Below are 26,510 nucleotides of genomic sequence, written 5' to 3'. Positions count from 1 at the left end.
TGTGCAACAGGCATTACAAAATCCACAGCATGCAAGTGGAAGCATCGTTCTTCTTGGAATAGCATTTCAGAGCTTTCCAGCATGTGCTAGCTGATCTGTCCAGAAAACATAATTTACACAGGCACTATGACTATGTAAATGTTTATGTGTTCTCTTCTGTCCAAATTTTTTCTACTGAAATTGTAATAAGGCCAGACAAAAATAAACTCTTTTTTAATTCCCCAAACAAGGCTCAGATGAAGGACTACCAACGAGAGCTGGATGATGCACGGGCTGCCAGAGAAGAAATATTTGCTACAGCCAGAGAAAATGAGAAGAAAGCAAAGGGCCTGGAAGCAGAACTCATTCAGCTTCAAGAGGTAAAGTAGGAAACTTAGTATGAAGCTGACTACATATAACTTTCAGTAGCAAAACAGAACTGCAATGAAATAATACAATAACTATCAGAGATGGAATGCAATAAGCAGCACTTGTAACAAGTTCCATGTGCTCCCATGCACTCCACTAAAGTTGTTCAATCCACACCTGAGCATAGTGAGATTAAGCTGCAAAATCACAGAGAAAGGCATAGTTCACTGGTCTTAAAGGGAAATGAATTGCATGATCCAACACAAATTGTTTTCAATGGCTATTAACTCCTGAAATCTTGTTAGTGCTATTATTCCTACATGTATTAGTGCTATTATTGCCTACATGGCAATCTTGTGACTAAAAGATAAAATGGAAACCAGCTGACAGGCTGGATAAAGTGTATTTCATTGCACCTCTCTAGGATTTATGATATGACAAGAATTTATTAATTAAACAAAACAATGCATCTTATACCAGCTTTAGAAAGTTTAGTCCAGCGTATCATCCTATAACTTTTTGCCTGAACGTTTGTTTACTTACTTCTTTACTATACTGCCTTTTCCTTTTCTCTTAGGAACTGGCTGCTGCAGAGAGAGCTCGCAAACAAGCGGATCTGGAGAAAGAAGAGATGGCAGAGGAACTTGCAAGTGCTACTTCTGGAAGGTAGGAATAGGCTGGATTACTCAGAAGGCTGTAAACACGCTGCTGAACATTGTATGGCTGCCAAGAGAAGATATGTTCCTTTCCCAACAGCCATCTGGTCTTGACAACACAACATACTCACAGATGACTAGTTTCATTGAAATATTTTGATTGCTTTTCTTCATGAATTATTGGCAATTCATGATAGTTGTAGACACATTCAACTGGTCAGAGTCATAATTACACACTTATTAAATTTAAACTTACAGGACAAGCCTTCAGGATGAGAAACGGCGCCTGGAAGCAAGAATCGCCCAACTGGAGGAAGAGCTAGAAGAGGAGCAAAGCAACATCGAGGCAATGGGTGATCGCATGAGGAAAGCGGTACAGCAGGTAAAACTCATTTCAGCATGTGTCACTTTCTGCTTGTATTCCAGGGAAAGCTATTTGTGGTTCAGAATACCTGGAGAACTGCCATGTCAAACTGTCATCTGTTATTTCTCTGAAAGCACGCAACACTTGACACCATCCTCACTCTTACAGGCAGAGCAGCTGAACAATGAGCTGGCAACAGAGCGCTCAACAGCACAGAAGAACGAAAATGCTCGGCAGCAACTGGAGAGGCAGAACAAAGAGCTGAAGAGTAAGCTGCAGGAGATGGAGGGAGCTGTGAAGTCCAAATTCAAAGCTACAATTGCTGCTCTGGAGGCCAAAATTGCCTCTCTTGAAGAGCAATTGGAACAGGAAGCCAGGTACTAGTCTCCCCGAGGGCACAGCTGTCCATTTCTTACTCCAGTTAATGAGACAAAATAAACAAAGGCCTAAAGGATTTGTGTCATCAGGTTCTCAGTGCCATTGAGACTTGGTAAAGTCTCTCCCTCACTTAGTATTTCTTAGACGTATGGCCAGAAACTGAAGCTGTTACAGGTTCTGATTAAGAACCATTTTATTCCTTAAAAATTCTACTGCTATCAAAGGCAAGGAGCTGCTCCCCTACATTTTAGAGTAACTGCCCTATGATCCAGCCAGGTTAATTACCATAATGCATTGTGCTATTTGTAGGGTTATTTCTTGAGGAAATCACCTGGTGTTTTATAAACAGATCTCCTGGAGCACTTCTAGCATGCAGCAAAGACACATTCTTGTTTTGATCTGAAGAATATGAACTTTAAGTTTTGTTTAGAATTAATCTGTTAAATTCAGTAACACCTTTAACAGTGGGTCCTTGGTGCCAGTTTCATGAGCAACATGGCTGAAGGAAGACTACAGACCTTCCACATCACCAAATGTTGCACTCTCATTTGCAGAGAGAAGCAGGCTGCAGCCAAGACGTTGCGCCAGAAGGACAAGAAGCTGAAGGATGCATTGCTGCAGGTGGAGGATGAGAGAAAGCAAGCGGAGCAGTACAAAGATCAGGTATCAGATTGCGGTGAGGGTCTTAGTCTGGAGAACAGCGATTTTCAAGTTTTACCCTAAGAAAGGAAGGTTCCATATTCCACTTTAAAGAAATATCCGTCTAAAAATCAGACTGTCTGCTTGGATTCTATGTAGGGAGAGCTATACAGCTCTGCTAAAAGATGGGACAATAATTCTTCTGTCATGCTAAGCCAAGTGCCAAAACACTAGTCCTTGTCAGTCAGCCAGCTGCAACAGTCTGACTGCACAATGATACACAGCACAGTGCACAACATCCCAATTGGTGTATGAACAGAGATTTTGGTTTGAAATTTTAGCTTTATCTAATGCACACCAACCTGCAAGCCAGAAAAGCAGAGCTAGGACTGTGCAGCAAAAGAAACAACAAGGTAGTGTCTGAATACAGTGTTTATCAGCAAGATCAACTCCCATGAGGCCAAGTTATTTTTATATATTTTAGACTTTAAGATTCTACCTTTGATTCAGGCCATGCTTCAGTAAAACTTTAAAGATAAGTATGAAATTAAAATGAGGAATGAAAAGCTATTAGATGTGTTTTCAATTAAAACATTACTCTAAAATTTCCCTTTAGGCCGAGAAGGGCAACACACGACTCAAGCAACTGAAAAGGCAGCTGGAGGAGGCTGAGGAAGAGTCTCAGCGTATCAACGCAAACCGCAGAAAGCTGCAGAGAGAGCTTGACGAAGCCACTGAGAGCAACGACGCCCTGGGCCGTGAAGTTGCAGCACTGAAGAGCAAGCTCAGGTAAAGTGCCCTTATTTGGGATAGCTATTACCACTCATTGACAGCCTTGAAATTTAGAACTAAACTAGAGAAGTGGAAAAAAATCCGATCAAGTAAAGAACAGACATTGATAATGCTGCAAAGCTACTCACTCCTTGTATTAGCTTGGCAGATGCAACAGGAGGCCAAAGCCAGAACACAAAGTGCATTTCATGGACTGCAGCAGTCTCAAGATTTCAGCTGTGAGATGAGCAACTGTGACAACATGGCATAGGCCATACTCTTTCTAACCAAAGCTCCTGTTGGTTTAAATAGGAACAGAATCAGGCTTGGTTGCTTTTGAAAACACCCCTTATATAATGGCTGTATTTAATTGTACAGAAGGAGTCAGAAAAGGGTAGAAATGCTTGTACTTTTCACACTTTCACACATGCACAACTTGCACACAACGACAAGGAACAGTCTTAGACAACATCACAGGCAGCAAAAGGCAAAGCACATTATATGGTTCTTATCCAAAAGTCTCTTTGGACTTCACCACAAAGGGACTCAGCGTCATCAGACGAAGGAAAAGATCAAGATGTCCCTTAGCATTTTCTTGTTAAAGCTGACTGGGGAAAAGATAAAGCTGTGATCAGTCAGACACATACCTGAGTTTCCCTGCAGTCATTGGATGTGAAAACACTAGCTCACTGAAATAAAAAGGCTGACTTTAATTATAAGGAAATGGCTCTATCTGCACCATCACACCACAAAACTTTGCTTTCTACCTAAAACCAACAGTATTTCCAGTGAAAGTAAAGCACCTGCCTATCTGTGTTCCTAAGCAGTTTACCAGCGTGTTTACCGGTAACGTGCATGAACCTTCAGATGTAGATTTACTTCAAAGCAAAGAGTTAGGGACGTGGTAGCCTTTTCCATTAGCACCATCTTGGGCGGTGCGTGTTCCTGGCTGCTTTACAAAGGAGTGGCTGTCCCCAGCCCTTTTTACATAGAATAGCATAAGGCTTATTTTTGTTTTACTTAAATGTAATGTAATTGGCTGTAATGTACTTTGCTTAATTATTTAAAAATAATCTACCTACCTCTGATCATGACCATGTGCTTAGTATAACTGCCCGGGACTCTTTATCTTTGTTTCAGAGGGACACAGGAACCTTCGAAAGACTAAGCAGGTACCATGCCTTCAACTTTGCAGCTAGCTTGTATTGCACAAATTTCCATTTTCTTTGGCCCAAGTAAAAATGAAATGAGGTTTCTGCAAACTGTGAAGGCTTGGATATCTTGGCATTAATCTGTTTTATCAAAAGAGACAAATATTACAATAATCTAGCTACCATCAGCTGTTTGTCAGTGATACATCTTTCTTACAAGTAGGTTAAGTACTGACATAGACTTACCATGTTGCGTTCTCACAAGCTCTTCCAACAGAGTACCTAAAAAAGTACTCTGACTTTTTCTGCATGAAAATTGTCCTTTTTGCACCTCATCTTTGCATACAGCCACAAAGATTACAATTTTTCAAATAAAATACACCATTAATTAGTAAAATTGATTAAAAGGACTAATGAATAGTGTCACAGCATGCCATTAGAATTTCACAGTATTTGTTACGCGTATCGTAATGCTGACTCTACAGTAGGATCCCATCTAATTCACCTGAAATCTTAGTTGCATGTGATTTATCACACATTCAGTCACAGACAAAAGCAAAAGTCTTGCCTTTCATTACACAGCACTCTGTGCCTGTACTGCTTACAAACTGCTATCACTTAGGCTTTTAGAACTACTTTGCAGATACTATGCTGCACAGAAATTAATATTGACACTGTAAATTAGCACAGCATTATATTAAACTTTATCACATTCTCCAGAAATAGAAATAATACCTGTTGTTGCAAGAAATTAAAGAGCTACTGCCTTGTAATATTTGTATATCTTCTATTTTACATATATACTGGATTTTGCTGTGAATGCACAAATATTTAAAGATGATGTCTTGTCCTTGCATGTGCCTTTTAGTCAGTCTAATACTTCCAGTTTGACTGTTCTTCAAGCGCCACTCCAGCAGCACTTGTTCAATGGTAGACTAAATACAGATGCTGAGCAAGCACTAATGCTTAAGGCTTGTCTCAACTATATACATTATTCTGAAAGTACTAATGTGAATGACCACATGAATATTATCAAACCCATAAATGTGTTTAAAAGGAACAGATTCAAATAAGAAGTGTTTATCCACAGGGCCAACACCAGTTTAAAGCAGTATTGGGTTTACGCATACCACAACAGCTTACATTAAGTGCTTAGTGTGCAACAGGGAGTTCACTTCTTTGTAGCCGAAACTATCCTGCATGATTTGGTTAGACTCTTGCTGTTACTCCTGACTAGTCCCAAGTTCTCCGACAGCTCTCAGTGAATTACTGCAGCATAGAGTTCTTACAAATGATGTGAATAACTGAATCCAGATAGGAGGAGCCTAGCACAGTAAGCTCTTCCTTTCTTCACGAAAATTCATGACTTGACTGACCAAACTAGAACTTGATTGTTAAGCAGCAATAGCAAATATCTCCTCTCATAAAATAGTAGACGCTGCTGTTAGACTCTGTTAAGAACATGCCAGGGTAGAAATGACATACTTGTGTTCAACACATGCCATCAGCACCAGAACAACTAGGGTTAACTAACAGCAGATCTTAAATGAAGCTTTATTATCCAGCTAATTGCTTGCTCGCACTGCAATTTGAGGGCAGAATTGTGGAAAACAGACTACATGTCACACTTCCACCTTGGAAACACAGGCTCACGCCTCTGCAATGAGTTAGCCCAGCCAACATTCCTACCCACTTCCCTTTTATGGAAGATTGGACTTTGGACTTAAATAGCTGCTTCAGAACAGACATTGGCTTAGTCTTTTGCAAGGACAAGACAAGCCTTTAAATATTTATGCATGATTGCTATACCCAAAAGTGCAGTCAGATGTATTTAACACCAAATTAGTAATTTGGGCACAACGTTCAGTGATAATGAGTTTATTTTATTGCTTATGTCTACAGTCTCAAGCCTTTACAAAGGTTTGCTTAATGAGGGGCAAGTGAGAGGCCATGTTATAAAACTTAAGTGTTTTGTAGCATAGTAGCAACTAAGGCCAAGAAGAGACAAACTCATCTTCTGTTTCACTTGCTCACCCTCTCAAAAAAAATTAACCTTGAGGACACGAGTGTCCCTGCCTTGGGCTGTGGCTATGAAATATATCGGGATGGGAGGGAGATGGGAGAGGAAAAGGGGGTAATATGGGAAAATGCATTTTCTGTAAGCTCTTCTGCAAGACACTTGCATTGTTAAGCGTCAGCACCTGATTTGGAACTGTGCTGTAAAGCAGCAGTGGTTTCCTCTGTCCATTGGGATAGGGAATAGGGCTACACAACCTTGGCTGCCGTACACGTCAAAGCACCTGTGCTGCTCTGACCAACACAGGCTTTGCAGAGAGTGCTGTGGGCTTAACACCACCTGCCAACATCTGCAGCTCTGCTCTAGTCCGAGTCTTATGGTTCTTCCGTAATTGGCACAGTTGGAGTCAATGACCTCAAAGGTCTTTTCCAACAAAAAGATTCTATGATGGGCTTGTTCAGACTACAGGTCAGAAATTCAGCACAAGGTCTATCCTTCCTGGCTCCTCTAAAGGGACGGGAAGGACACCCTCCTGCTGGAGCAGCCCCCTTTCCCATTCCTTCCAAACACAACCAGTTGCAGCTCCTATACGGAAGAACACTGAAATGAAGGGAAGAGTGGGGGATTGGGGCAGATGAAACTATCAAGAGAACTTTGAGGACAAGAACAGCAATCTTGTCACCATTCCAAGCAACTGGGAGTCTCAACCTGTCCACAAGTTACTCTTAGATGCTACAGATCACAAAGCTGTATTAGAGGCTCCTGGCTCTTCTGCATTTAAAAACATCAGCCCCACAGGCACTGTTACAAAACTCTGTGCTTATTTGTGAGGACTGCAAATGACCTACCACCTGATTCTTTTTCTTTTCTTACTGCAGGAGGGGAAATGAGCCAGCATCTTTTGCCCCACCACGGAGATCTGGAGGCAGAAGAGTAATTGAGAATGCAACAGATGGAGGTGATGAAGAAATGGATGCAAGAGATGGAGATTTCAATGGAACAAAAGCCAGTGAATAAACACGCTTAAAAAATTGCACTGCAGCAAGGGGAGGGAGGACAATATTTAGCACTGTATAAGTCTGCTCATAGTGTCAAGGTCACATACACCCACTCCTCTGACAATGATAAAAACACAACTGCCTTGTCTCCAATGTATAGATTGATGTTAAAAGTACTCCAAAACTTACTTTACCACGAAGTGTATTTGAAAAAGCGGGGGTCTTTTAACAGAGTAATTCACTTAAAGAATCTTACAGAAAGTGAGTTCTAGTAGCTCAGATGATTTAAATCCCAGTGAACTACAGTTTACAGAGGATTTGTGAGACTGTTGCAAGGGGTATAAAAAGGCATTGGTCAGTTAATCTTTTCTTAAACTTTCATTTTGTCTTGAGTATTCGATTAATATAGGGTTTTTTTCCTGGTTACTACACCCCTGATGCACCAATCACAAGGTGGAAGTGCCTTTTTAATCACTTACTGAAAAATAAAATATCATTTTTTCAAATTAAGTCAACTGTTACAGTTGTATATGCACCATGGATGTGCTTACACACTAATAAAAGGCTATAAAAATTACTCCAGTATTCCTGTGTACAAGTGTCATTTGGGTGCAATACAGCATGACTGAAGGGAACTGGGGATGCAGCAGAGCTGCTTTAGAAATCAAATACTTGTTAGAAAAGGTCATCTGTAGTCATTAGAAGAAAAACCTGTTTTTCTCCTAAGCAACTGCTTTTGAAGCAAGAATAAAACAGTACGTATACTGAGCTGAACCTAAAATGACAAGAAGCATTTGGGACAGATTTGGTTACCTCACGGATGCACGGCACTAACTGAGGTGCCATAGGATGTATTCGAGGACCGACAGACATGACAAAGGAGCTGCGGGAGACTTGAGGCATTCTGGTGCAGCAGCTGGAAAGCAGGCAGGGCCCTATATGTCTGTCTTTAAGTAACTGAACATCCACCCTGGAAGCCTGTATGTATAGCACTGTTTCCAATTAAAGCCTCTACAGCAAGCTGAAAACAACCAGAAACATCAGCCCACACTGAATGCCGCAATCCAAGTCAAGCTATTCTGCATTAAGGGATCAGCACATGGTTTTTATTTTTGCAGCATTCCAGCAGGACCTCAGCCCACTCCTGGGAACTACCAGGACCTACGACAAACAGATGCACCTCTAGACTTGTCAGACCGCAGCTAGCTCTCTGGTCTCACTGGGGCAGCAGAGAGCCACGCACAGCTAAGAATGGTGTAGAATGACTCTAAATTGAGTAGTTGATGATGTCTTAGATTGTACAGCAAATGAACCTTAAGCAACAAGACTAAGAAGGTCAGATTTCATACAGGATGGTCTTAAGCACCAGCACCTGGAGCAGAACCAGCAAACTGAACACGGAGCCCTTTTAAAAGGGATTCATGCAGAAAATCACATGTAACTTCAGTTTGGTTGGATGGTCAGAGCACTGCCCTATCACTTGAGAAACTCAGGTTCCAGTCTCTGTTCAGCAAAGCTTGTGACAAAACAGGAAGTCAGAGTTTCCTTAGTAATGCCACAGAAAGCATCATTCCGCAATAGTGGCCAAATTGAAGTTCCTCTCCTAAAAAACAGTTCCTCTCAGTACCATTAAAGGTGACTGTTCTGGACTAAGTTATTTTGACAATTCTCAGTAGCATATCCACACTTAGTCTCTCTGATTATATCTGTAATCACATTTAATTATGTATCTGTAAAACATATTACAAGCACAGCCATAATATTCCAACTTTCTACCTTATCTCAATGCTGTGTTTCAGTCTGACTGCAAGGCAATCTGCTCACCAAGCAGGCAAATTCTGGCAAGACAAGGAAAACGCAACTTGTCTTTACTGATCCCTCCAGGTTACACGATCCACTGAGCTGCCATCTATGTGTCAGCACAACTAACGAAGTAACCCATGCGCTTCTGCTCCTCGTGGGCACAAGAGTGCCAGCTCCCTGTGTGAGAGAACAAAAATCAGCCAGAGTTCAAGATTTTAAGAGAGAGCAATGCCAATACTAAGCACTGTAAATCCCAGAAGCATCTCTAGCTATACAATATTTACTTCCCTTAGGGTAAGAAACCACGGAAAGAAAGATGTAGGAAAATCTTCGCATATGATTCAGCAAAACAAAGTCTCTTTCAGATTCATTTATCAGAAACAGATGAGAAACTGGCAGCAAACATCTATGCATAAACCACAGTGACGAATTGCAAAAAAAGAATCAACAACTAGCATTCAAAATAATCTTTATTCCACTTCCCAGTTAAGCCAACTTTGTAGATGGCCTGAATATTGGGAATGATATGTGGTTATTTCCTACTCCAGAGAAACAGATGCATCAGTCGCTGTTTTCACAGCATTTTCTTAAAACAAAACAAAACAAAACCAAACCTAAACCCATTTAGACATTCTTTTGTAAAGTAAGCTCTCCCCATGCCCAGCAATAGTTATAGAAGTGGTTTAGTAGTGATTATTTTTGCTAGTACAGGCTTCCATGAGGTACACTAATATGGCGAGTGAACCTACTCCATTTAAAAAACAAACCAAAAATGCAGTAATATTCCATAAGGGAGAAAAAAAAACTATTTAAAATAATTCTCTACTCATATACACTTGTCTAGCATAAAGGACTTTTCCGGTCAAAAAACATTTCTAAATTAGTAACAGCTGAAAGCTTATATCCTCATAGAAAATATAAAACAAGAAAAAAATCTCGAAGACCCAAGGCACATTAACAAAGAAAGGGAGGTTTGGAAAGCAGTAAAACCCAGCTATTAAGATGTTAGAACTAGCAACTTAATTAGGTCTCTTGCTTCCTACAACAGCCAGGCTTTATGGACTACAATATGGCACAAAAAGATGTCTATATGCTAAGCCAGTCCAAAGTCTCCTACCCTGTTAGCTCTGGGATCTCCTGAGGACTCTAAGCACTAGGCAGTCCTCACCTTTCACTGTGACCTCTTCTTAATGGCAAATCACTGCTTACAAAACCATCTCACCACTAGAGGCAGGTTTTTGTGTAGCAAGATTCTGAGCAGCGAACATCCTGCAAAGAACTTCCCTGTAGAAATACACCTTCCTCCACATAACCACACTCCTCTAATTCGGACGACTGCAGCACACAGCACCCATGATAAAGCTAGTACAACCAGAATTTAAGGCCAGAACACCAAATCCTGAGGAGCTGCACAGGGATACTGTTTCTGTGTACGGATGGTAGAAGGATGAGGGCTTTGACTGGCAGTGTCAAAAGAAGCAACTTCCAAGGAGCTATTTGCAGCAATAGATGTAGGAAGCAATTCTCAGTCCTGCACTGCTGGGCAGTATTGCTTTATCACACCACCCACAGAACTCAGCGGAGAAGCAAGACTGGGCAAGGCCACAAGAGGCCACTGCCAACTGTAGCTTCTTCAGTTCTCACTCAGCCCAAAACTGCAGGCAGATTGCTCATTAATATTCTCTTTAAAATTAAAGGTTAAAAAAATGGCCTTTTCCAAAGCCAGCCAGGCTTTTCATAGCAGCATCTTCACAACACTTTGTGAGGGATGGCTCATTGGTCCCGGAATATTTGAAGGCCGTGTTCCAAACTCCAGGCGTTTCACTAACCTGCAAATACAAAATAGAAGTTAGCGCATTTCTTGCTCAGTCTTACCATCTTCAGATTAACTGACCACTTCAACAGAACACCACACATCTTGACAAATCAATAGACAGAGGAATATCACTGAGCACTAAGTTAGCCCATTACTAACTAGGCTGAGTTTCCACTCTAACACAGGGCTCTGTTTCCCTCTGAGTAGTGAGAAGCTATCTGTTACAGGCGCTGGAATTTCAGTTCTAGCATTACAGCAGTATATATATATATGATCAGCAGTATGAATATGCAAGTGTAGGGCCCTTGAGACTTTCTTGTGGGAGCTTTCATGAGGTTTCCCCATAGGCTAGGATAGCAAGTACAGCGTGCAGCACTCCTTCCATACAGCAACTTTGAGCACTGGGTAACAGGACAAACCAGTATTCCCAGCACAAGGGTCTAGCTGAATAACTGAGTCTGGAACAAACTCTGCTATAGCCACTTAATTCAGAAAGAATCTAAAGAATATGCAGTACAGGATTAGGAGAGTTTAAGCTGACACTGAAGTGCAATTTGTAATAGCCCTGCTGATTTTTCTTCATTTGTTTAAAAAAAGAAAACCAGTTCAAGAGTTCAGACAAATTTGTAAGTTGAGTCAGGTAATCTCCTGTCAGCTGCACCTTAAAAAGACATCTTGGTGACTGTGAAGTACTCTGACTGAGTGAAGCCATTATTTGTCTTTTTCCAGTTCTCACATAAATGGGAATCTTAACTGTGGTAAGTCTCTACATGCCATAACATTCCTAAGACATCATTTGTACAAGAACATAAAGCATATAACAAATTAAGTCAAGATGCAAGAACTCCTCTGTTGTATCTCATCCCATTTAAATACTGCACTTATGTTTGCTTTGAATTCATGGCTTTCAAAACATTCCAACACGTCTTCAAATTTCACCAGTTAGTGATTCTGAATTCTCAAATGATTCAAAACATTCAGATCATAATCCTGAATAACTAAATTTCGTGTGTTTTGAAAACAAAACTGTCTCTACCAAAACAAAGATTTAATACTGAACATAACAGTACCAGTCACTAAGTTGTAACAACCACAGTTCTCACAAAGACACAACAGCAGAGAACAGCACTCACCCTGTATCACACCGAGGCTGATGAGGACTCAAACGTGTTTCAAGGACATCTCTGTTCATATACATCGACACCGTAGTTCTGTTTGGAGACTGGTCATACACAAAGTTTCGGCAAGATGCAAGTTTGGACTCCAAAGCCTAATGTAAACACAGATGAGGCAAGTGTCAGATAGCACCCTTCTCTTTCACAAAACAGCACTGCGGCTCACCAAAATGGCAGTAAGACTCCTTGGCGGGAGAGGTGTTTCTTTCAGAATGAGTTGTCTGATAGAGGAACCTGCTAGACCTCAGTGCCACATGAGTTCTGAATTTTTGAAGAGATTAAGCCAGTCACCACTCTAAAGCTGAACCTCTGGGGAGGTTAAGGGGTTGATGCTATTCACTAGCAGGAACACAAAATCTTCAGCTTCCACAGGAAGATGGTGACACCTTTCTTACAGGCATCACCTTTTAGATTACAAAATATTCATGTGAGCTACCTGCTCCCCTAGACACACATTAGGTTGTACATACTAGGTGGCACACCCGAGAGAACTGAGCCACAGTTACCCTACTCTCCACCACACGCTCCCATCTCAGATTACCCCACCTTTGTTGCTGGGTTACTCTTCAGCTGTATCAGTTCTGCAGCTCAGCCCACCAAAAAGTCATACAAAGGCTTGTGCCAACACAGCACTGGGGCATAAGGGAGAAAACAGAAGGAAGTCACAGGATAACTTTTCTAGCATCAGCACTATCTTAAATGTCAAACTACAGCTTAACTTGACATTAGGCTTTGCTCAGAAGACTACAGGGACTCTTGTGGCAAACTTCACCAGAAGCCCCCTGGACAGCAGGCACCAGGCTGCTTTCTTCACTGCAGAGAAGGAAATAGGTCCCTTCTTAATGTATCCATGCTAATTTATTCTTTTTGCACATGCACTTTCAGAAATTTGTAGAGGAAGATCTCATCCCCATGTGGAAAAGACTTTAGAAGAGCACAGCAAGGTTCCTCCCAATAAATTGGGGGTTGGTCAGAAACATACAAAGACCAGACCAAATTTCAAGGTCATACTTAGCTAACCTGGGAGCAAGATACCCTTCCCAGTCTCCCCTGAGCAACAGCACAAATAGTGCTGGCTGCAGTTTCAGACAGTCCCACCTTTCCAAGAGCATTGGATGGCAGGTAATCACTCACCCCCACTTTCCGCAGCAAGTCTCCCACGATGTTAAGTGCAGATATTCTTGCAGCGGGTGTGAGAGGGGTTGCACCATAACTGTCATCAAGACCTGCAGGGCAGGTTAAAGAAGGATACACTAGTCATTTGAAATAAAAAAGCTCTGACATTGGAAGTCGGAAGACAGCCTGACATACAGAGCAGAGGAAGCAAGTATCTTCATCTTTTTTTATCTTACCTCCAGATCTTTCATATCCATTAGGAATATGAAGCACTGTCTCCCTGAGACAGCTCAAGTTACAATGTCCTAAGCTAAAGCCTCTAGACATGCTGTGGCTTGAGCTTCTAGAGATCTGCTCCACCAGCCTACTCTGCACATATGTTGCTACAGTGGGACCAGAAGGATGTGTCCTCAGAGAAGACCATCATCTCTCAATATACCACAAATCCCCAAATCCTCTCAGTTATACAGAAGCATTAATTCCTCTACACAAAACACCATTTTAGGTTAAGCCCACAGTTGATTAATACTTGGAGCCAGAACATCAAATCTTCAGAATATGACAGTACAACACCCTGCATTTACACATACTAATGAATATCATTACAAAAATTTCTGGCTTTTAAAGCAAGAAGAGGGGAGAGTTAATGTCAGAGGTCCAAAATATTGAAATAAATCCGTGCTCACAAAAAATAAGTAACTAATATTATTAACACAAAAGCAGACATAGTCATTTAGTGCAGAGATAGGATGACTTGCCAGTGGTCTTGCTGTTCCAAAGTAAAAACGAAGCCTCTCTACAGTACCTACTCCCATAGAGAAGCCAATTCAAGTAACATGAATCCGACATTAAAGATCACACTGAAGTTTTTAAAATCCTTCCTCTAAGTTAGTCCGACATCCCTGGGACAGTTGTGAACTAATAGTCAAGTCCCAACAACTCAATCTGACCCTCACAATTATTATTACTGGACATTTCAATGGAAATGAACAGCCTATGAACCCCAAAAATCATAGTCTATGTATACTGATACCACAGTGACTGAATTAAGTGTATTTAACTAAAACACTCAACCCTGCTCCCTTCTTCTCATTCCTCCTTTATTCAGAAGCTACAGTAAAAATGAACATCAAATTGTATTTCTGCATTTGTTCCCGGTGAGTCACCTCTCCTAAATGTTGCAGAGGTGGGTATGTTGATGTTGTGCGCCCGAGGCACCGAGGGAGTTGAAGGCACAGATAAGGATGCCTGAACTGCTGTGTCTGTTCTCTCTGTTTCCAGGGTAGTTCGCATTGGTGTTTTAGGTTTCTCCTGTTTCTGCTGCACTGCAAGCTCTTGTCGTAGATCTATGAAAGAATCAACACAAAAAAAGCCTTTGGAGTATGTACATACCAAAATAAAACCAGGTAAGAACATTTTGTTCAAAAGATTGTTGCCCTTGTGGAAGTAAATGATGCCCCAGCTGGACTGGCTCTTCTTAAAACCCCGAAGGCCCTGAAGCACCACCACAGATTAGAAGGCCAGAACAGATGTTGGCTTTTGTGAGCCGCTGTGGAATAAGGCCAGGAGTTCAAGGAGTAAAGGAAAACAGTCTTGAAGCTTCATCAATTGCGTCTACGTGTCAGAGTGCAGATTTAACCTAAAAGCCAAGCTCTAAGGAGGAGACTGAATAGCTAGAAGCCAGGAGAGGAAAAAGGGAAAGATAGAAGTAATTTTTGTCTAACCTCTAGCTTCATCTTTCAGGCGCTGCACAGATTCCAGAAGGTTCTCTTTCTCATCCAGCTCACTCTCCAGAAAAGCATTTCTTTCAATAGCCTGGTTTAAACGCTGTTCAAAATCCTCCAGAGACATTATAGTGGCTCTGAAAAAGAATGCACAAGATGTCACTACTAGATACTTCAAGCACATAGAACATCCTCTCTCACAAGAAAAGGGATAACATTGCAGCTTTGTTTGGTTTGATTTGTTTTATTATTATTTTTTATTTAGGTTGTAAGATATGAAAGAGCACAGTGAAGGGGAGTGTAAGGGGAAAGAATTATCAAATTTCTACAAACCTCTTCACCACAGTCATCATCCAAGTGATTAGCTTAGAATGGAAGTGCTAACAAACTGCTCAGTGACACCACCCTTAAAGGACAGGACAGAGGTGGAAAAGAAACACAGAGATGGGTCACCTTTTTGCTCTTTCCAAGTCATCATTTGCTTGCTCGAGCTCTCGAATGTATTTCTGAAGTTGATCTTTAATAGCTCTTGTCTGTGCCAAGTCATCTTCCAGTGCAGATATTTGCCTGTATGCTTCTGAATTCTGCATTTCAATCTTTTCCTAATCAAGGGCAAATCAAACAGCATATCAGGGACTTAGCAATGCACATTTTCTATCTCTGGCATTGTTTGAGCCCCTTTAAAGGCAGAGGCAGATGCTGTGAACTATTTTGAGAAATATCACTTTACATATGGTGCAATACCAACATAGCCAATTGCTCACAAAACTCTGGGCTGCCAGCAGAGGAAAGCGCTTCCTGTCACTCCTTATCAAACAAGGATGCTGGGGAACAGCTCCCAGCCTCCAAGGTTCTTTGCTTTCCCAGAGAGAGAGAGAGAGAGAGAGAGAGAGAGACTCAGCATTAATTTCTGAGCCTTAAGAATTTTAGCAGCACACAAAGCTAAAGATGCAAGAGAAACCACCTATTTTCAACTCTAATAAAGGTCAAGCAGTACTTAAGAACCTAAAAACCAAGAAAAAAAAATAGATCCAAGTGTGATGCTGTTACATACTGCTGTGGAATCAGCAGGATCTTCCATCGCCCCTGTGGTTTTACTAGCCCAAAGCAAGTTGAGCTCTGGATCACAAAACATTTCAGGTACAGTTATGCAACGCTCTTTGGATGGGAACCAATCAAACTTTGTCTCCCTTTACAGCATGTACACAAGAGGCATAGGCAGGGAGGAAGCTTCTCTCCTGATACTGCTGCTATATGCAGAGTTAACTCATCATCTGGCAGGGGAAGCTTCACAGCACACTGTCTGCTACAACGCTTCACACTCCAACACCTTACTACCAGATCACTTCAACAAGCCAGAGATATTTTTAAAACTCCAAGATTTCTGTATAACTAGCATTCCTGAAGTGCTTTGCCCATCCAGAATTTAAGCACAACACACTTGAAGTGACTGAAAAGAAATCTGTATGTGGAATTTGAAAACCATGACTGGTAATTTGAAGACAGCTGTTTTAGCATATGGAATGCATAGGCAAGGAGGAGGGAAAGATATCCACCACAAATTAAGCAATTCTTATTGATTACAGTGTGGTGACACCTTTATAAATAATTCCATATGTCTGAAGCATAGTTACATGCTGGATTTAAGAGCCACCAAGCTCTGAGGGGCAGATTACTCTCAACTAGCTTTTCAGTCCTCTCTGGACAAACCCTCCAAAGCATTATTCAGATATATTTCTAGGTAGTGTGAACTTTGGTTTCTGAGGGGGGTAGCAGGCACACACACTAGGCTGGTGTACTCAAAGCCACAAGCTGTGTGGGCCTGGCAAAGTTCACTAGTGCTGACCTAGATGCAGACACCAACCCTTGAAGGCTCAGTTAACGCTGCTGCTCAATAGCTTCCAGTTTAATTCTTTGCTCTTGAATTGATTCAGATAAAAGACCAGAACTGCAAGGTTTGAGTTTTTGTGTTTAGCCAATTGTAATACACTATCAGCTGATCTGGCCATCAATGGAGTCTCTGTTCCTTCACCAGCGGCTGCTGCTGCAGTTTTCAGACTGCATGAATAGCCAATTGTTTCAAACAGAATATGTTTTAATAAAGTTTTCTACTGTGAAGAATAATTTAAGATTTTCTAAATTATGTTTACTTTGTTGTTTCCTACTATTTTCATTCTTAACCGCTTCGGCTGGTTCATTGTCCTCTCCTCTCATCCTACTAGCTCCTCTAGAGGAAAAGAGTAGTCCGCACCCTCTTCAATTAAATAAACAGGTTTTGTTTTATTCTTATAAAAGTTACACGTTCTCCCCAGACCCATCAGCTTACATGTGTTTTTGTGGCTACATAGAACAGTAGAACAATACTCCTTACAACAGGCAGAGCGTTTAATACCACTAAGATGCTAATACAACCAGAACAAAGATGAGTGCAATGTAACAAATAAAATAAAACAAGTCCTAGAGGTTTTGCTGTCAAAGAGCAGTGGGGAGGAGATCATTAAGTTGGTGCTAGAGGGACAGAATATTTGCCTGGAATGGAAGGGTATCTCCTTAAGACAGTAATTTGGGCAACAGTTTAGACAAAGCATTGCAAACCTGGATTACTTATAAGTGATTAATCACTTATACAAATACCTTCACTCTCATTAGCTCATTATTGCATCCAATTGAGTATAAGTAGTATAATTAAATTAATCTGTGCTTCCGTAGATGTGGACCTAGACCTACAAAATACAGTGTAGTGTCTTCTTGGGTGACTATCTCGCCTTTTATGTAAAGGCCAACAAATCAAACTTAAAAAAGGCACACCGATTTCAGTAACAAGTTTTTTTCAAGTTTAAGAATACTTAAAAGTATTTCCTACACCTGTCATCCAGCGTAGGGGAATAGCAGCATCTTTAATGAGACTGAAATGAGGCCAACTCACCATTCTTCATATTCTAGGTAGCTTCATTATTTCTTAAGTTACTCTGGTAAGAAGTTCTATCTCAATATTCATATGCCTATTTTTCCTCCAGGACAGATAGAATCAGTAACAAAATCAGGACTGAACTGGTTTATGCCTCTCAGTTCCATGTGTTACTGTCATGACTTAACTCTGGTAGGCAACTAAGCACTACACAGCCGTTCACTCACACCCTCTCACCCTTTCAGTGGGATTGGGAGGAGAGTGGAGGAGAAAAAAAAGCAAAACTCATGGGCAGAGATAAAGACAGGTAATAGACATCAAAAAGGGGAGAGAATCATAATAATAATAATAGAATATATAAAACAAGTGATGCACAATACAATTTCTTATCACTCAATGACCTATGCCCCGACTGTTCCCAAGCAACAATCGACTCCTCCCAGCTAATTCCCCAGTTTACACACTGAGCATGATGTTATTTGGTAAGGAATAACCCTTTGGCCAGCTTGGGTCAGATGCTACGCTCCCTACCAGCTCCTTGAAGCTGAAAAGTCCTTGACCTAGTACAAACACTACTTAGCAACAACTAAAAGCATCGGTGTGTTTATCAACATTATTCTCACACAAAATCCAAAACATAGCACTATACCATCTACGAGGAAGCAAATTAACTTTATCCCAGCCATAACCAGGACAGTTACTCTCTGGCTGCTCCTTCCCAGCTTATCTGGAATACCAGATAATAAATGCACAACTACGCAAAAGGGCTTTAAAACCACTGGGTTTTCTTATGTAATGCAAGAATACAGCTGAAGTGGTGCATTTTGATTGTTCTGCAATATTACCTGTGTCTGCACAATGCAGCCAGGAAGAAAGCTGTGAACAAAAGCACTAAGTAGATCGAAGAAGGAATAGAACAGCAGCTCTGTTACGTTCATGCTTACTTCCCACTATAATGTAAATATTTTTCTCCCATCTCAAATCTATCCTGACACCTAGCCACAACCTGCAAACAGGGGTTCAGGAATATTACCAAGATATCCAGCACTCTCAAAGCCAGAACCAGACTGTTATTTCTCAGTTTTTCAACTCTCTTCTTCAGTTCTCTGTTCAATTTCTTTGTGATGCTGAAGGTCCCTTTGCACAAAGCAAGCTGAAACTGCACATAACTGTCTCATTCACCTTTCCACTTAGGATATACAGATACTGTACGCATTGTCCACTCTTACCTTAACTGACTCCAGTTCCATTCGCAGACGATTGTTTTCTGACAGAAGGTCTCTGTTTCTGGACTCTGTTTGCTGCAGCTGAGTCTCCAGTTCAGCTTCATACTCTCGACTCCCTTCTTGGAATTCACGCAATTCCTCCTGTGTATTTTCAGCGCTAGAGTGCAATTCCAACAACAGAACTCATCATAATGAATGAAAAAAATCTCTTGCATGCTCAAGGTAAAAAAACACTGTCCTTTACCATAGAAGACTCTATGCCCTTATTTAACATATATATCCAACAGGAAGAAAGAATCACATGCAAATGTTTCCCTGTCAAGCACGAAAAGCCACCCCATAGCAAACTGGTAAACAAATTAAAAAAAAAAAGCCCAAACAGAAAAAAACTCAAGGTCTGTCTTCACACTATAGATGTGAAGGACATATGGGAGTCTCTTGAGCTTGTACTCTCTCCACTGCCATCTGCATATTTAATCTGTTATTTAATTCAATTATTTATTTGGAAATACTAACAAAACCATTTGCAATTAGCAATAAAAAGTCAGAAAAAGAGAGATGGAAGGAAAGATGCTATGTTCTTAAACAATTCTACTGAAATAATCCTTGGGCAAGCCGAACAAGCAGTACTGAAAGGTCTGAACACCTGCTCTAAGAAAGGATCCACCAATATTAGCACCTAAAAGTACGGATTTTTTTTCACCCATTACTGCATTTAGAACAAGGTAACAGAGCTAAAGGGAAGAGCAAAGTATGTCTGTTCTCAGTGAGGGACCCTCTTCCATCTACATGCTGTCAAATTGTTCTTGATCCACACAAAGATATAAGGAGTGAACAGCAGGATCACTCTTTGCTTTCTACCCCCAACAAGGTCATGCAGTGAGTTACATTTTCCCGGGTTGCCTACAAAGCACAGTAAGAGACACGATTTCAGCACATACAGTCCTACTCAAACCAGAGCAGGGACCAAAGCCAGCAATGCAACAGCAGCACAGATTCACTATTCCGATAAGCATAAAGGACTCAGGGCTGCTGTTACTTAAGCAAAAGCACTGCTACTGCTGCTGCTTAATATAGCTGAACCATCTTGAACTTATGTCCCCTGCGTGTCACACGCTGTCTTCCCATGCAGTGTTATGCACTCTATCAAACAACTCAGAGGAATGAAGCCATCGCCTTACCACTGCTTGTATGTCATAGCCAGCTCTTTCCAGTATCTGGTTTCCTCTTCCACCGAGCTGAAGTGATGTCCTTCTGAATCTTCCATGATGAACCCTCAGAGTTTAGAGCTCCAGTTTCATTTTTTTCTCCCCTGGAAAATTAAATGACCAAGCATAAGAACTAATGCAGTGGCCTACCACACACAGTCCTGTGGCTGCAGAGCAGCACGTTCCTCCTCCCAGGAAGTCACTGAACACCTGGAGACCAAACTAAAGACCAGCCTTGACTGGGCTGTGTCGGATGAATCATAAACGTGAAAGAACCACTACTGAGTCATCAGGTCCCTTTCCCCAGTTCTCCCAACATTGCTGCATGCTTACACCACATCCCCAGCAGTGAGCACCTCCCTCCCCTCATCAACTACACAGCACAGAGCACCAAACCCCAAACTTGGGCTGCAGCTGAGCCAACACACACAAAACACAAGGGAAAGACATCTCAGGCACAACTTTGGCTCCAAAGACAGTGCCATTAAGGCTGACTTCAACAACCCCAGAGACATCTACTATGAAATTAAAGACAAAGATAAAGTACTCAAGATACTGATTTCCTGTGTTAACATTTCCAGGAACACCTAAGCTTTTTAGGGACATAATGGCTGGACACATGAAAAATTTCTCCCTAGGTCAACACAGACAAAGGTACTCGACTTTAAACTTGAAATATCACAATTCATGTATGGCTGAGAGCCATGATATCTCTGGATACCTCTGAGAGAAGGGAGCTGCAGAAATTCTCAAGGAAGCAAGATAAAAGCTCCACAGAAATTTTAGTGGGATACCACCTGGCTGGACTAGGTATGCAGATAAATTGCAGCAACCCAGTGAGAAATCCAGACCATCCAGCTGTCCGTGTGCCAGCATAAGCCCAGTCACAGAACACAGTCCTAAATGGGAATGACACATGAAAGTGCCACGAGGGAATCAAGAACCTTAAGCTGGTCGCTCCTACTTGAGGACTTAAGTATCTAGACACTGCAATTAAATAAATGCCCTCTGACGTGCATGATGCACTCCAATAAACAGGCCACCAGCAAAAATCACTTTATATGAGTTAGTCTTGACAATGGAGAAACAAACCTAATGCTCTCGATTGCCTGCCCATGCCCAGCCCTAGGTGAAGCAGATTCCACATAGACATTACCAGTTTAATAGAGACACAAAAAGATCAAGAATAGTAAATAACGGTGGAGTTGAACAATTCATGACAATAGCAGCTGTCAGAAAACTGCATTGCTGAAATCTAATGACTCAAGGAAACAGTTGTACCTAGTTTCAGCTCTGGATCTACCGAGTAAAACATCTCCTAAAGGTAATCCTGATGGAATGAAGTGGAAAAAAAGAAAAAAGAGAGCCAAACCCTTTGAAGTTTTAGATACCAGTCCTGCCTTTTACTTTTCTTATTTATGACACTTAGGATATGCTGGAGTAGACCTCCTGCACAGCATGTCACAGTCAAAGAAAACGTGCATCCACTGCAAATCTACTGAACTCAATTGAAAAAAATATTCATTACCTGTATTGAGACTCGCCTCTCTAGGTATCACCTGGTTTAGGTAGAACCTAAAGCCATCTATCTAGCAGTTCTAGAGACAAACGTGAGTAGCTCTTACTTCTACTATAGGCAACAGTAGCAAGTACTCAGAGTAGTTTGGCAATCTAAAGCCCAGTTATTACACACCCGAGCAATGCTGCAAAGCACAAGTCCTTTTCACAGACTAGTTGATTACTCAGGACAGCACTGAGCAAAGAGCAAGCAGCTGTCACAGTTCAGCGGGCTGTACCCACACACCTGAATGCACAGCATCAGCTACACACTCACAGAAACTACCATATCACTGAGAAAGGAACCCGGCAGGTAAAGGGAAAAGTTACTAAGCTTTAGTTCTTATAATTCAGTTTCTTAACATAAAACGTTAATTGGACAAAGTTATATGTCTTCCTTCTAAGAAATAAAACTACAGTGTGATGTATTGACACACTTCCAGCAAGGTCTAGAGGCTGCTGCTCTTTGAATGTATTTACAGAAGCATACACTGGGGAAATAAAGAGAGGAAAAGTAGGGTGAGTAAAGAGGAGTGATTTTCCAAATAGTACCCTTGCCCATTCAAAAGAAAATCACAACCAAGCATAATTACCATTCTTGACCCAGGATAGTTTACGACACTTCTACTCTATTATTTTTCAGCAAACTGGAAGAGCCTTTGATGTTAATGAGCGTGCCCTTATGTTCAAGGCCCTGCACACACACACGCCAACTCTTGCAGCACACCTGTGAAGGAACTAGATTTCTCTTTCATGGATGAGAGACAGGGAGCTCCCTCCCTCAGGTACAAAGAAGTGTTGCAGGTGCAAGGAGAAACCAACAAGGACCGGCATCCATTACAGTCGTCAAACCACTCCAGAGAACAGCAAGCCAGAGTTGCCTTTAGACCATCATTTCTCACAACTCGGACAAGAGGAAGTTTCTGTATTTCCTCAAGAACAGACATTCCACCCAGGTTATGCCTGGTTTTCCTACACAGATTAAAATATATTTCAGAAGTCTCCAAAGAGGAATTCTTCTGACACAAGCATTGTAATAAATCCCATATGTGTGTTCAGACTATCAACAAAGAGATGTCAGACAAGACAAAGATGGAGTGAAAGACATCTTGCTCCCGAAAGCTTTTGAATAACCTTTCAGAACCAAAAGACACAGCTCCCATCGGCCTCAAAAGCTTCAATATGCTAATACCTGGCTCTCACATGTTTTTACACTGCTTTTGGACTAATTTTCCCTTTTTTTTAATTGTATGGTCACATACAAAGGAACTTATCCCAACCAAGCCATAGGATTTATAGAAAAGTTCCACAGAACTTTGATCATCTTCACAGAAGCATAATGACGCTGTCCCTTTCAGGTTTTAAGTAGGTCTTTGTAAACATGAGATTACAGACCCACTACAGATGTTACCCAGTGAGAGTACACTCTGTTCCACAGTGACCATTATTAAATGGTACTTATGATTTAAAATTAATTGTTAAACTGTGAATACATGGAAGGACTGTGGACCTATACTTATGACACAACACGGCAGTTTGTTTCTCTACTATCCCATGCCACAGGCACATCTTCTTTGTCTGCAACACACAACGAAGACCTCTGTGGTTCCCTGTACATCTTCACTACATCTAAGCTCACAGGGATTTAGCTCACTAACCAAAGATGCAAGACAGAAACTTAAACTGAAAAGAAAACTTCCAAGTTGTAGACAAAATATTAAATCTTTTTAAACAAATTTCAGAAAATAAAAACAAAAACAATGTTGACATCAAACTTTCTAAACTGCCTGTAGAAAAGGTAGGGCTTTGACTTTTTGGGCTTCCCCCTGCTACCTTCTCCTCTCAATTTTTAACAACTTGGAGACAGCAAGCAAAATGACTGAAGAGCAATTAATTAAACCAATTAGGAACTCCTTCTTGTCTAGGCTTACTAAAAAAGGCTAGGAGGGGTGAAGGAGGTTTTAACAATCTTTCGTTAAACGTGGGAAAACGTGGAAAAACAAAGCAGAGGCGGTTATGCTCTGTAGCAGGCTCAGACTTGGCTGCACCTTATTTGTTTTGGGACACATGAAGGCACAAGAGACATCTGGCCGGATGTCCTGCATCAGGCAGCACCAGTGCTGGTCACGGACATTGCACAACCTCTACATCACGCAGGAAGGGGCAGGGTTCATGGGTGGGGAATAAACTTCTCTAAGGAGAAAAATGCCTCAGCATATAAGCTGCAGGAAACAATTTCATATGAGTGAGCACAGAATGGCAAAATTCTTAAGGGAAACAAACATTAAGGAAAGCCACATGCAAAGTCATTGAAGGAACTTCTAATTCGGGAATCAGAATCCTAGTTCGCCAAATGCAAGAAGACTTCAACTTAAATTCTGCTTCAGTCCTAGAACGAAGGATCAGAATAACTCTGTGTACCAAATACTCTTTTTTTTTTTTTTAAGCAATAACAACATCTTAGCTCAGTGAACAACGTTGCCCTGTCTTCACAGCAACGCCTGATGTCCTGAGTCAAAGCAATTCACACTGTAATAAAGAATAAACCAGTACCATAAACACAAATAATTCCGATGGCAGAGATTACAAAATTCCTAGTACACATGTTTTCCTAAATGCAAAGCAAACCAAAACCTCTCTTTGCTCCTGAAAAGCAGTTTTCCCATCCTCTGACAAGGACAGTTCCTTAGAGCAGCCCCCCGGCCAGGCCCTTCCCGCACCGCCAGGGCCCGGCTCCTTTTGTTTAAGCGATACAAAAGGGAATCTCCCCGGGAAAGAAAGGGAAGAGGTCATCGCAGGGCCAGGAGGGCCGCGGGGTCCCACAGCCACGTCCTCTCGGGTCTCCTCCCCCCACGCCATCACCCCGCAGAGCGCCCGTCCCAGCTCCCACCCTTCCGAGATTCCCGGGACTCCTAAGGGAACCCCGACAAGCTTTCTCTCCCGGAGCGCCCGACCCCGGCGCTCCCAGCCCAGGAGCCATGCGGGACCGTGAGGGGATGAGGGGAAAGGGGGGGGATGAGGGGGATGAGGGGAAAGGAGAGGGATGAGGGGAAGGGAGGGGGATGAGGGGAAGGGAGGGGGGAATGAGGGGAAAGGAGGGGGGAATGAGGGGAAAGGAGGGGGAATGAGGGGAAAGGAGGGGGGAATGAGGGGAAAGGAGGGGGGAATGAGGGGAAAGGAGGGGGGAATGAGGGGAAAGGAGGGGGGAATGAAGGGAAAGGAGGGGGGAATGAAGGGAAAGGAGGGGGGAATGAAGGGAAAGGAGGGGGGAATGAAGGGAAAGGAGGGGGGGATGAAGGGAAAGGAGGGGGGGATGAAGGGAAAGGAGGGGGGATGAAGGGAAAGGAGGGGGGATGAAGGGAAAGGAGGGGGGGATGAAGGGAAAGGAGGGGGGGATGAAGGGAAAGGAGGGGGGGATGAAGGGAAAGGAGGGGGGAATGAAGGGAAAGGAGGGGGGAATGAGGGGAAAGGAGGGGGGGATGAAGGGAAAAGGGGGGGATGAGGGGAAAAGGGGGGGATGAGGGGAAAAGGGGGGGACGAGGGGAAAGGAGGGGGGAACGAGGGGAAAGGAGGGGGGAACGAGGGGAAAGGAGGGGGGAATGAGGGGAAAGGGGGGCATGCGGGACGCGGGGATGCAGGGAGGGGGAGGCGGGACGGCGAGGGGGAGGCAGGCAGGTACGCAGTTAAGGTCTCGTCCCCACGACCCCCGGTTACCGCGGCGGGACGCGGGTGCGGGACGCGGGTCCCGGGGCGGCTCGGGGCGGCGGCCGCCGGGGGGGGGAGCGCCGGCCCCTCGCCGCCCATTGGGCGCGGGGCTCGCGGGGGGCGGCTCGGCCAATCGGCGCCGCCGGAGCGCGCCCCGAGCGCCGGGTACGAAGTTTCGTTACTTTCAAACGGCGCCGGGGGCGGCGCCTGACGCCCCGCCGGGACCTTCCCCTGGAGTGGCCCAAAAGAGGGCAAGCCTGGCATCTGCTGCGTTGGTTTTGGGTTTTTTTTTTTATTCCAAACGCCTCCTACAAAAGCGAGAGGCAGCGGTCGTAACGGCCAGCACAACGTTTTGAGACTGAAGGCCCCTTTTATAGCCCCGCTTATCGCTACCTGAAGGAGCTACAAGAGAGCTGGGAGGGGCTGTTCACAAAGGCTCGTGGGGATAGGATGAGGGGGAACGGGTATAAACTGGAGAGGGGCACATTTAGGCTTGATTTAAGGAAGAATTTCTTCCCCATGAGGGCGGTGAGGCCCTGGCCCAGGTTAGCCGCGGCTGCCCCGGCCCTGGGGGTGCCCGAGGCCGGGCTGGGTGGGCCTGGGGCGGCCTGGGCTGTGGGGGGTGTCCCTGCTCATCTCAGGGGGCTGGAACTGGATGGGCTTTGAGGTCCCTTCCAACCCAAACTATTCTATGATTCTGTGAATCCTTCCAGTAGCAAAAAATCACCTTCCAGTGAGAGGTGTCCCTACCCATCATAGAGGGATTGGAGCTGGATAGGCTTTAAGGTCTCTTCAACCCAAACTATTCTATGATTTTCATCACCAAGGAAGAGGCCTCTGTGTCAGTGCCTTTCACACAAGGACAAGGCAGTGTATGAAATATTAGACACTTGCACTCACCTACATCTCAGCATGATGTCATCATTCCAGGAAAAGAGCCACAAGCATCC

General features: G+C 42.8%; 2 protein-coding genes across 5 annotated transcripts in view; one reads left to right on the top strand and one right to left on the bottom strand.

Moving 5' to 3' along the window:
* The window catches only part of MYH11 (myosin heavy chain 11), a 48,464-nt gene extending 40,565 nt beyond the window's left edge, over positions 1-7,899 (top strand). For 2 of the 4 annotated variants that reach the window (XM_069870323.1, XM_069870322.1), the window contains 7 exons: positions 231-359; positions 926-1,014; positions 1,263-1,386; positions 1,537-1,745; positions 2,301-2,409; positions 3,002-3,174; positions 7,203-7,899. In XM_069870323.1, the coding sequence (XP_069726424.1) occupies positions 231-359; positions 926-1,014; positions 1,263-1,386; positions 1,537-1,745; positions 2,301-2,409; positions 3,002-3,174; positions 7,203-7,341 (972 nt within the window). In that variant the 3' untranslated portion in view covers positions 7,342-7,899. Of the gene's footprint in view, positions 1-230; positions 360-925; positions 1,015-1,262; positions 1,387-1,536; positions 1,746-2,300; positions 2,410-3,001; positions 3,175-4,296; positions 4,329-7,202 lie in introns of all 4 variants that reach the window. The other 2 variants (XM_069870325.1, XM_069870324.1) reach the window with 2 other exon arrangements.
* Positions 7,900-9,577: 1,678 nt separating this feature from the next.
* On the bottom strand, positions 9,578-25,632 carry NDE1 (nudE neurodevelopment protein 1). Its single transcript, XM_069870350.1, has 9 exons — positions 25,570-25,632; positions 20,272-20,402; positions 19,094-19,247; positions 15,410-15,558; positions 14,957-15,093; positions 14,399-14,578; positions 13,251-13,342; positions 12,075-12,211; positions 9,578-10,954 (listed from the first exon to the last, which is right to left on the bottom strand). Exons 2-9 carry the CDS (start codon positions 20,355-20,357, stop codon positions 10,861-10,863), a joined length of 1,029 nt encoding a protein of 342 aa, XP_069726451.1. The 5' UTR covers positions 20,358-20,402; positions 25,570-25,632; the 3' UTR covers positions 9,578-10,860.
* Between the last annotated feature and the right edge of the window lie 878 nt (positions 25,633-26,510).

The sequence above is a fragment of the Phaenicophaeus curvirostris genome, chromosome 16, assembly GCF_032191515.1.
Source record: "Phaenicophaeus curvirostris isolate KB17595 chromosome 16, BPBGC_Pcur_1.0, whole genome shotgun sequence".
In the NCBI taxonomy this organism is placed as follows: domain Eukaryota; kingdom Metazoa; phylum Chordata; class Aves; order Cuculiformes; family Cuculidae; genus Phaenicophaeus; species Phaenicophaeus curvirostris.
Note: the sequence above shows the minus strand (reverse complement) of the source record. Positions and strands in the feature narration are given on the sequence as shown.

What these genes read in the sequence shown, in the direction of transcription:
- NDE1 (XM_069870350.1), bottom strand. Translation starts at nt 20,357, where the DNA reads ATGGAAGATTCAGAAGGACATCACTTCAGCTCGGTGGAAGAGGAAACC. An exon ending in TGGAACTGGAGTCAGTTAAG is followed by an intron (nt 15,559 to 19,093) that starts GTAAGAGTGGAC and finishes GCCCTTGATTAG; the next exon opens with GAAAAGATTGAAATGCAGAA. An exon ending in GACTTGGAAAGAGCAAAAAG is followed by an intron (nt 15,094 to 15,409) that starts GTGACCCATCTC and finishes ATTCTTTTTCAG; the next exon opens with AGCCACTATAATGTCTCTGG.